Consider the following 12,084-nt stretch of genomic DNA (forward strand, 5'->3'; position numbering starts at 1 on the left):
TTTCAAGGGCAATCCCTGCTACTTAAGATAGCTAAATGAGGGATAATATAAAATGAGCTGTAATTTTGTTTAATACATTGATTTGAGTTCAGCACTGATCAGTATTGCATAAAAAAAATTCTTAATTGTGTAAGCAGTAATGACAGATGGATAGCAGTTGATGACCAGCTGAAGTAGCTGAGTGCCCTTAACCCAGGCCATCATTAACTCCTGGAAATGCCTGACCTTGAGGTCATTACCATTATATACTATGAAAATGTAAAAGGAAGAATAATTATCCTTTTTTTTATGCTTGAACTTACTTTGTTCTGGATGATCTAGAGTTGCATGTAGTTGGTTTAAGGATCCCAGTAATTTATGTATCAGTTAAAGATAGTAATCAATGGGAAAATGAGACTTATTTAGTGTATACCATCAGATGCATAACAGGTTTGTTATGTTGTTAGCAAAATATACTTCAAGGGAGTTTTTTTAAGATTGGTCACAATTAAATAATATTATGTACCTCATATTCTGGAGTTGCTCCGAGATAAGTGGACCTTACTGTACATATTACTGTTAGTCACTAACAGAACATCTGACTACTGCAAGTTGTAAGGTCTTCATATCAACCATACAATCCAGTGCTTAGTCGTTTATATTACTTTATGATATAAATGCTCTTTAGTCTGAAACTATCCAAAATAATGTAAAGTCCAAGTTGAAAATATTTCATTTTGTATGCATGCTCTAGTTTTTTTTAAAAAAATTTTAAATCTCCCCATCTGATTTTCCATTTTAGAAAATTATCACAAACTGTAGTTTCCATTTTTAGGTCACTGAAATTGCTGTTATCTGCTTTATTTCTGCACATTTTTGGCTTCTCTTCCTGTGTGCTACTTTTACCTACATACATCAAATAAAGATTTATTTAGGCTACATAGTATATGTAACTTGACTGTACTTAACTTTACAATTTTAACCATTGTTTATCCACAACAAAACTTCATGAAATGAGACCTCTTTTCTTGGAGTTTTATCAGTTAATAGAAGTTATCCATTTGTGTGACTTACTGAAATGGTACTGAATATGTTTGAAGTAATGTTTTTTTTAATGTCTTAAATTAGAAATGGCAGACTTTTTAGAATTATCCTTTACAAAAATTATAACTAATTCCTGTTTGTCCATTTCTGACATTCAGACTCATTCACAAAGATAGTTGCCATTTAGTTTTGGGGAGTGCCTTTTTTTACACAGTCCTTTTTAACACATGCTTCTTAACACAGGTAAGAACTACTAATAAAGAAACCTGGAAAGTTCTCCAGGATGTGGCCGAGAACAGGAACATTTAAAGAAAATGTAGTCTTACTGGACACTTAGTAGAACACCTTGCGAGGAGGCTGGCCGGGATGCTAGAGCTAGGATGATGGACAGTTTTATGTAGGAGACTGTCTACACTGCCCCACGGTTCAGACCAAAGTGTTGCACTGTAACTCCCCCATGTGGACGCTGCAGGTGCGAACTAAAAGTATGCTAGTTCACATATAATGTAATCCTCTTCAGATTACTGCCTTCCCCTGAAAATCAAAGTTAATGTGAACATGGCACGATTTTAGGAAAGGGCACAAATGTGTAGACATAGCCACAATTTCAGTTGCTGGATCTGATCTTTACTCCTGTGCTGATTGAATCAGCTGTGACAGAATGCTGTAGAGCACATGTTCTGGTGTTGAGTGGGACTGGTGTCTGGTAACTGTATAAGTGTCTTCTCTGGACAGGTATGGAGCAGCACTGAATATGAAGTGAGACACTAGAGATATGTGAAACCTTCATAGTGGGACCTCCAACCATGTCAAACTAGTCTAGTTTTAGGTACTGTTACAAACGTAACATTTAGGATGAATTATGATTTTATGTGGAAACTATATAAAATTGGGTGGTGTTACAGGTTTTTGATTTAAGATTAGGTCCAATTTGTTGTTTCCAGAGGAATTTCACGCCAGCTTATGGTGCTTGTTAGAAGGCAAAAATCAAGGGACATAAACCTTTGCGGATCTGTAGTGGAGTCCTTGTTGTCCTTGCTGGAACTGAGTGGCTGGAACTCAAGACCTGAGAATTTGTGGCTGTAAAGTAGGGGTGCTCTCAACCAAAGGTCCACCCCCTTGAAAATGTATGCAATAATTTAAAAAAATACAGTGTAAGCACTTCTGAACTGTAGTTTTTCTCTAACGTAATATGTGGCACATACCATAGTAGAGGTATCCTGAGGGGAAGTGAGGGGTAGAAAATAAATTCGTTGCTTTTATTATCTTTCTCTTCCTGAACCTTCTCACCTTTATTACACTATAGAGGAAGAAGAGACTTTTCAGCTTGCTATAACCAAATGTTAAATTCACTATTGTAATTCTAAATCAAGATGAAAGAGTTTTGTATTATGGTTGAAAACTGGATGAATCCAAAGTATAAACAATGATGTCACCAGATCAATTATTTATTGGGGCAGACCCGTAATGCCAGAAAATCTAATTTGCATGTTGACTGTAGTGGTTGAGTTAAACTTTATTTTGTGCATTTTTTCAAGTTCTTAATGTATGCAGCCATAGGCTTCCCTGGTGACATGGAAGTCAATTATTGGGGTAGAGAAGTGGGTGCCATATTTCCAACTTTCCAAATATTCTGAAAGATGGTTTGGATTCTCTTGGTGACTTGTGAAGAGTGTCGACTAGTTGGTTAATCAGCTTCACTGTTGCTGGTAGCTGAGGTGCTACAATAAACCCTGCATTTGAATGTTGTAATCCATTTAGATTAATTTACTGTTTTAAAAAGCCACAGTTTACATTAATTTGGATTTTAATGTACCATAGAGGTGTTTGTAATTCTAATTTTACCAAGAACGCAAGCAGGGGATTCATTTATGTCCACAGTCAATCCACCTTCCATCTTGTGCACTTTACAGGCCATTGTTTAGTGAATGCATTATGGTATTGATGTACCTAATAGTGTTATTGTTGTCAGGGGTGACTGCCTTTCCACAAGGAGAATCCCCTGAGATCAAAGGTAATGTGAGCGAGGCAGGATTGTAGAAAAGGGCACAAATGTGTTAGTCATTGTAACCTTCTTGTAATGTGTGTAAGGCACCTTTCACTGGTACAGAGGAAAAGATGCATAAAGCTAGAAAATGGGGACTGTATTGTGGGGAAAAATAAATAATCAGTTGTTTAGTGTGGCTGTTCGTTCTTGTTACTCCTTTGTAACACAGCATAGCTGATGAAATGTGTTGTTTTCTGTGTGCAGATCCTTTACAGACAAAGAAAGTAAGAAAGGTGCCCCCTGGTTTGCCTTCTTCTGTAAGTACTGAATTTTTAACTTCTAGTAAACAAATTGGGCTCAAAGCGCACTGTTTACTTGACATACAGATCTTTTAAGTTATCATTAGGAAGGCTTTATCTAGTGACCATAAACAGCCAAGCTATTTTGGATCAGTTCCTAAGGTCTAAATACACATTTGATGTGTAGTTTTTAGATTTCATAGCAATGGTTTGTACCTCACTCATATGCACTTACCCACTTGTCCCTGTCATTTGAATTCCCCTCTTGGGAAGAGAGCTGGGCCAGGAGCTGTCAAAGAAGATCTCCTGTACAGGTCTTTTGATGTTTAATTAGTCATTATGTTGCTGAACAGGAGGACAGACAGAGATTAATAGCTGAGAATCTTAGAAATTTACATTTGTAATAATCCCAATGGAGCTGAAGACATTAAGATTCGGAGGACATGTATGGCTCAGCTTGCCTCAGTAGGACTGAGGTTATTAATATGCATAAATCACCAAGTCAGATGTTCATTGTGAAGCCCTGGTGGATTTTAAAGCCTTCATTAAGCTTTTCCTAACTTCAGCCTACCATCAGGAAGGCTTTCAAGCAACTAGTTTGTTGATCCCTCTTTGCTAGAAAATTTATCCTTTGAGAATAAAGGGCTTTGATGAAAAAGGATGGAAGGGTTTTGGTTGAAAAATCATTAATGGCTGTGATAATCTAATGCTATAGGGGTGTTTTGTGGTATTAAATATACTTTATTCTTTAAAGGAAGAAAATTGTTTATAAATGAATCTGTATTTAAAAATCCACATGAAGTGAAAAATCCCCAGTGAAGTGAAGGAAGGATTTTTCCCCCTGTTCACAATAAACAAGGGGGGAGGGGAGAGAAGCTCTACTGCCTTGCGGGGTACATCTCTTTGTTGTGTAAATGGATGTCGGGCTTTTATTTGGCAGTACTTAACACACGGGTGCAGGTGCAGTTGGATGAGTCATAACTCAAAGCCATATAGGCTGAATAGAATACACTGCACAGGCAACAGTAATACAGTAGGAGCAAAAAGGGTCTGATCTTTTTATTTTATGTTTTTATTTTTGTATTAAATCTGAAGCCATAGATGGTGTCTTCTAGTCACCCCCTTTTCCTCCACTTTCACTGTAATATATAAAAACCTGAATCAGAAATCCCATTTTAACAATACTTCCAGATGGAACTGAGATAGTTTAGACAGCCTGGGGCAGCTGTGCTCTGAACCTGCAGCCTACCTGGAAGCCAGGATTGCAGCTGCAGGCACTCTTAAAAGCTTTTGCTTGCATAAGCACTTGGGCCCCACTAGAGGCTGAATAGCTGCTTGATAAACAAAATGAACACAATGCCTCAAATCATTATTCCCCAGGCCAGGAATATTTTTTTTTCCGGCAGCAGCTAAAAATAGTTTGGCAATTTACATTTTAACAGTTGTGTGTTATGCAGGGGTGCCTTTCCAGTTAACAGATGATTTCTTCTAGATTAACAAAAATATATTAAAAATGACAGAGTAGCTAAAACATGTAACAGTGCAATTTTCGTTTAATTTATTACTATAATTCTAGGAGAGTCATAAAAGTTAAATTACATATTAATATTTAGTTGCACTGGCCAGGTAAAGAGATCATATTAGTGAATGAAAGATTCATCTCATTTCTCTTACCCAACACTAATGTTAAGAAGCAGTATGTTTTTAATGTTTCTTATTTAATTTTTCGTCTTCTAAATGAAGAAACAGGATAGCAAAAGACTGATTTTATTAAACACTGAACAAATCTCAGTGATGGAGAAAGAAAGCAGATACTGTGAGTCATCAGTATGCTGGTGATATATTTTGTAAAGTCATTGTTTCTATGTATTTTAATGGCTAAGGTTCTGATTGTAACCTCTAAGCAAGATGATGCCAAATTCAAACAAAACTCTGATTTTTTTAATGTAAGATGCATTGTCTTTGGTGGAAGATTGAACAAAATTAAATTTTACTGACTGTTACAGAATTTTGTGTTTTCTTGAAATTCTGAGGTAGGAATTAAGGAAAAGAGACACCCGCATAATTATTTGGAATATGCTGTGCTAACAAGTCAGATTGTATTTTGGCGAAGGTAAAAAGTGAATCAGCATATTTAATCTCTGTGCTGCAGATGTTCCACTCAGTAAATGAAAATCATCATTAGATGGAAAATAACAAAGGAGGGGAAAGAGGCGTTAATTATTACTTAAAATATTTTACAAGCCATAGGAAGACATTTCTAATTGAGTTTCTAAAAAATAGATTCTTTTAATATTTATAATGAATTTAATGTAAACATAAATGCTTCTTCTTAGTACTTTAACTTTCTAGGTAATCTTCATTTAATTGGAAAACTAATCTTGCTCTTTTAGAAGGATAAGGATTTTTAAATAAATAATCTTCCTATGGTTTGTAAAAATACTTTTTCTCTTGACTTTTGCTTTGTGGTGGACATCCCATGTCAGATGTTTTCCAAAACTATTTGTTTTTAGATGAATTTTTCCACTTGTTCTTGATTGTGTCATAGTAGTGAAACCAAGCTAGCTAGAAAATTGCTAGATCTGGATGAACACCTCCAACATTTTGGTGAGTGACAAATTAAATTTGTATCAGAAGGAATCTAGCTTTGCTTGCATCCCTTTTGTGTTCGCTTTCTGCAGACATTAAAGCGTGTGACTTTTATTTGCAAGAATGTTTGCAGAAAGTGAACTTTAAGATTTCATGCTCCAGAACAACACTGGAAATAGTATATTTTATATGGATGGGACTCAGTTTGACACAGCAGGGAGACAAGGGTTCCCAAAGCACACAGAGTGTTTGTGTACGTGCTTTAAATCTAGGTTTATCCATGCATATTGTGCAAAGAGGGCAAGAAAAAAAAACCTCTAAACCTATCCAGGAAATCTTTACAGTAGCCTACTTTTCGAGAGTGTTGTCTCGCACAAGGCCTGTGTCACCTCGAAAGACATACGTTTACACTATTCTATAGTTTCTGCTTATCGGCTACTACCTTTCTCATAGAGATTCAAAAACACCAGCCCTTTGTCCCAGTCTTCCTTCTGATTGTAGTGTTACCTTCATCCAGTCAGACTCGGGGAACAGAACTAGTGCCATGTGACTTGAGACCAATTGTAACTAATCAGTGCAGCTCAGATCTTGAAGAGCATCTACTGAATTCTTGCAGTGAACTGGTCAGTCTGTAGAGGAAATAATTAAAAAATAAATAAAGTGCATTTGAATACCTGAGGAAAGTGCAAGCTAATTGTGGACATTCCATTAGCAGAGAAAGATGGTAAATATTCAGTATGAAACATTTATTCAGCTCTAATTACTACCATAATCAGCATTTAATTTAAATTAATAATAGAACTGTATTAAATGTGAAAAATCAGATTAATGCTGGAAATACCTTTAGATCCTTCTTTTGCCACTTCATCATCTTCATCCCAACTAAGATTGTGACCTACAGTACACAGCTTACATTGATGCATATCTTAGAAAATCAGCTACTGCACAAACACATATGCAGTCATCTAATTTCTTGAGATCTACAACTCTTCTGTGTATGCAAGAGGGTAATCAAGTCCTCTGTCTTTTTGCTAAGATAGTTTTCTGTTTATCAAGAGGAGTCTTGATTTTATCTGTGTACTAATTATTTAAGTTTAACCCCCCCCCCAAGTTTAATGCATTTACTGTCTATTTTGCATATTTTACTAATCTTATGTACTTTGGTCAACATATTACCTAAGTCTTTAGACAGTACTTTAAAATTCTTATATAAAGTTTAAAATTCCACTTAACATGAAATTATCAATGAATATATTCTAATAGCAAAGCCCTGTTTCTAAATTCAAGTCCACTGCAGTTTAGAATCATGTTCAGGATAAAAGAATTCATACACTGATTATGGGAGTCTTGACATGTCACCAGCTATAGGATATATGCCACTTACATGTGCCAATTTATCATTTATTGTAAGAATTCCTCCATTAAAAACAGCTATATTGGAGCAGTGACATAGCAAGAAGAAGGAAAATGACCTACATTTGTTTGATGTGGGTGGAGTGGGAAAGAGACACAGAAGTAAGCAGTCCAGTCAAATGTCCAGTCAAACACCTATGGTAGTCGTGAGTCTGTACATTGACTTTGAGTGTTGGGTTGGATGCATAGAAGAGAAATGGAAAAGATGCCTCACAGATGCCTCAAAAGAATGGCTTTTCACCTCCCCAATCCCGTAGGTATAAAGCTGGGGTGGTGCTCCATAAAGACAAGAGACAGGAAGCTGGCCTGAAGGAAGGTAACAGCTCATTGGGCATCTTCCCCATGAAGGCAACTTGTTTTTACCTGATTTGAGATGGCGAGTGAATGTAATAGCCTTCTAGCAGATGGGGAGTATAGGAGTGCCCTGGCTTTTTGAAGAATTATCCTTGATGCCAGGAAACTCTGAGGTATGCCCACATCTTGAATACTGCATGCAGATATGGTCGCCCCATCTCAAAAAAGATATATTGGAACTTGAAAAGGTTCAGAAAAGGGCAACAAAAATGATAGGTATGGAATGGCTTCCATAGGAGGAGAGATTAATAAAACTGGGACTTTTCAGCTTGTAAAAGAGACGACTAAAGAGGGATATGAGATACCTCTGTAAAATCCTGACTGGTGTGAAGAAAGTAAATAAGGAAATGTTATGTTGTACTCCTCATAACGCAAGAACAATGGGTCACCAAATGAAATTAATAGGCAGCAGGTTTAAAACAAACAAAAGGAAGTATTTTTTCACACAACACACAGTCAACCTATGGAACTCCCTGCCACAGGATGTCGTGAAGGCCAAGACTATAACAGGGTTCAAAAAAGAACTAGATAAATTCATGAAGGATAGGTCCATCAGTGGCTATTAACCAGTATGGGCAGGGGTTGTGTCCCTATCCTTTGTTGGATCACTTGATGATTACCTGTTCTGTTCATTCCCTTTGGGGCACCTGGCATTGGCCACTGTAAGAAGACAGGATATTGGGCTAGATGGATTTTTGGTCTGACCTAGTATGTCCGTTCTTATGTTGAGGTTGTTCTGAGGTCAATAGGTGATGTGGTCAGGTCTGATGCAAAATTCCCTGGCAAACTGAGAGTATCCCTTTGACTAACCCTACCGTGACGGTATTTTTACATGAAGTTATTGCTGTGATTGTGTTCCTAGCTATAGTACAATAAAGCACTTGGAGGACACAGGACCATGCTTATTAGGAATGGGATTAAGGTGACTTTCTGGATCAAAATACATGTTATGGCTGAATCAAAGCGTGAGCTCCTCAGAGTAGGAGCTTGCTCTTTTTTTTTTTTTATTTCGGTAAAGTAGCAAATAAATAGTAAAAGTGTCCAGGCCCCAAAATTCTGTAACATACCAAAGAAATTTTACTGTTGAGACCTACTCTTCTTAAGCAGTGACTGTTTCCATCTCCATCCCTCCCTTTTTTCTGTGTCGTCATGGACCTCATTAGGCCTTTTATGATTTCACCATCTCCAGGCTAGATTATTGTAATTCACTTCTACTTGAGCGTCCCTTGAAATTGATCTGGAAGCAGCAGTAGTCAGTCACATGGGGCTTCCTGTCTACTTCTCTGCTTCCTCTACTCCCATAATCAAGGTGTCCAGCTGTCATTAAGTAGCAAACTGGGTTGTTGCAAGGTCTTGCTGACAATCTGTAAAGCTCTCACTGATCTAGGCCGAGGGCTCTTAAGTGATCATCTCTCAACAATGTCCTTCCAAGACAGTTGAAATCAGATGAATTATCCAGGCTGTCTGTCCTGATTCTCTGACTGCATTGGACCAAAGCAGAGCCTGCTTTGATCAGGGATCATGTCTGTAGAATTCCCTCCTATGTTATATCTGCCAGAAGGTCTCCTTAGCTGTCTTCAGGACTTTCTGGGCCTTCTGTTGACATTAGCTAATCTGTTTAAGTTTTCACAGCATCCCAGATGCATGTATTTAAGTGCTATTAAATTATAATTGAAATCTGAATAGAAAGGTCTTAAATTTATATGTACCTTTAAAATGTTAATAAAACCCAACATGAGTAGACTGCAGCTTTTGTAACTTTACAAAGAGGTTATATGTTATTGCTGAAACTACCGCTTTCCATCTGACTACGTGCCAGTTCATCCCCGTTATTGATGATGCTCTTCGTTACAATGACAAATGGGGGGAGGGAAAGCTTTTATAAGTAAAAGATTATTTCTTATAGTTTGTCACTTGATGATGTTCACTGTGATTTTGGTGGGAAGGCTGTTTGAAAATCTGTGCAGTCTGTTAGAAGAGTAATAGGTGGTAATATCTATAAGACTTTTACCTGTGTCATGCTGTTGAATTGATTGGTTGCTTGATCAATACAAATGCTAGACAGGCTGCTTTGGCTGTGATCTAACCTTGTAATTATCAGAAATAGCCAGTAAAAAATTATTGCTGTTGGAAAGAATTGCACTGAAATAAAAACTGTCTAACCCCCTGAATAAACTTCAGACGTAAGTTTTCTAGACTACTGATTCACTTGTCATCCTGACACAAAGATGTAGATGTTGGTTCCAGTCTCTGAGTGTAAATTTAAAATTGAATTAAAATTGCCTAACATTTTAGTGCCATTGAGTTTCTTGTGATGTTGAGCTTGGCACTTCAAGGCTATAAAGAAAACAGGTTGTACAATCCTGGAGATGTAATCACAAGACTTCATGACATTTTCTGTGATAGCTTGGGTAGCCTATTAAAAAAAAATTTCCTTAAGGGAGTACTAACTAGATCCCTAACTATAGATGACAAAAGGATTGTCATTTGCTTTTGACAGATCATCCAGACAGCTTCGTTTGCTGAAGAATTTTGTCAGGCAGCGAACCAAAAAAAAAAAAAGGGAAATGTGCCTCTGAGCTTATGTTTCTATACAACTCGCTACCTACACTTTGACATAAAGTTTCCTAAAGCTTCTCTGATGCTAATTTATTAAATAGATTAAAATACTGTTTTTCGTATGGAGCAGGGTTTTGATTATAGAACCACCTACTGGAAAATTTTAAAACTGCATCAGAAGCTATGTTACTATATATCATTTTGGGGAGTACATGAGAAATGCTAAACATATTGCACTTGAGCAAAAAATAAAGCAAACTGATACTGGAGTTGGACCAGCAGAGGGACCCCTTATCTCCCTTTAATTTCTCAAATACATTTGCTTGGCCATACTAAGTTCATGATGAAGAGATGTGTAACTTAACTTAATCTTTTACATCTTTCAATAACAGAAGCGTGGAATCATTTACTTTGGAAGGTTTTTTAAATCTCTTATTTAATTCACATCTGATTTTTATAATGTGCCTGCATTTATTTATCATGTTGTAGAGTTGTGATTGGCCCAATAGGAAGTACTGTTGTTTGGTAACATCCCTTACTCATTTGTCAAGGATAACAAACAAATGTATACATACATTTTGTCATAAATGAAATTGTGTGCAACTAAGCGCTTCTCTTAGGGAGATATACCTGAGGACATTTCAAAGCCATCTATTAAACTGCTTAGGTTTTTTGTTTTTGTTTTTACAAAATATCTAAAATCTTCAGTACAGTTCTGAAGCTTTCCGAAGCTAGGAATAATGATGCATATTGAATATCTTCCTTGCTTTGATACTTTATTATGAATTTATGTTAAATATCACTAATAAGGAATATTTGTACAATACCTGAATATGAGGAATTGATAGAAGTTGCTGTTGTTCATTAGCTCTTAAAGATGCTTCTCATTAGGTGCATTATTCTATTTCTATTTAAATATATAAAATAACTCGCATGCTGAAAATGTATAGTACTTGAGAAGGAAAACCATTCCCATCGATTGTAACTCAGTTTTTCTGACTATATAATTTCTTATTTTTAAAATATTATTGTTTCCTGTTTTCACATGTAGCCATCATGGAATTGGTTTGGAAATCTGATATCAATGTATATATAGTATAAGGATTATTTTCTGGAATGCTGTATACTGGTTTAATATGTAATCTTATTTTTTATTTAGTATCAGGTATTTTTTTCTTTGCAGAAATACAGATATTAAAGTTGAAAACCAACCATTTGAACTGGAAAACAGTAAAACTTTTACTACTTAACTTTGACATAGATTTGAAAGTACACTAGTGTAAATTAACTGGACCCAATTAACTTAATGTTATGAATTTTGTTTCGATTTTGTTTTTATTATAATGGTTTTTATTCTTGGCTGTTTCTTTTTTTTAAAAAGCACTATTATGGAGTTGCAAATTGCTGCATATTTTTACTATATAGTACATGATAAATGGATAATTTCCTCTTGCATAATAACATGATGGCATGCTTTCAGGATTTTTTAATTTGCTAGATATTTAAATGTTTACATGAGTAGAGGTCTGTCTTCTAGACAATGCCTATTTTCTATTTTTCTCCTCTAGAAGTAGCTACATGCAATTCTCAGACAGTTTAAAGTCTGAATCTGTTTTAATTGTTTGCTGACAATATAATTTATAGGTATTCATCTCGCCAGGCTTGATCTAGTTAATCATCATAAACGTTTTGTTTAGAAATAAATACATTTTCATTGAGAATCTTAGAGGTGGTTTCTGAATCCTTGGCACAAAGATTTTGTGTACGAATATTGAAGAGCATTTTTCAACTAGTAACAAAAAAGTAAGAAAAAATGAGCTATTGGTATCCTATTTGAGGTTTTCCTTTGTAAGCTGATGT

General features: G+C 35.9%; 1 protein-coding gene across 21 annotated transcripts in view; it reads left to right on the forward strand.

Moving 5' to 3' along the window:
• TCF12 (transcription factor 12) overlaps positions 1-12,084 on the forward strand; it is a 328,520-nt gene that overhangs the window by 262,661 nt on the left and 53,775 nt on the right. For 17 of the 21 annotated variants that reach the window (XM_044980195.1, XM_044980193.1, XM_044980202.1 and 14 more), the window contains one exon: positions 3,275-3,327. The exons of the other annotated variants lie outside the window; for them this stretch is intronic. In XM_044980195.1, coding sequence (XP_044836130.1) covers positions 3,275-3,327 — 53 coding nt within the window. The remainder of the gene's footprint in view (positions 1-3,274; positions 3,328-12,084) is intronic. 21 annotated transcript variants of the gene reach the window in all.

Source organism: Mauremys mutica, chromosome 11 (assembly GCF_020497125.1).
Source record: "Mauremys mutica isolate MM-2020 ecotype Southern chromosome 11, ASM2049712v1, whole genome shotgun sequence".
Lineage (NCBI taxonomy): Eukaryota > Metazoa > Chordata > Testudines > Geoemydidae > Mauremys > Mauremys mutica.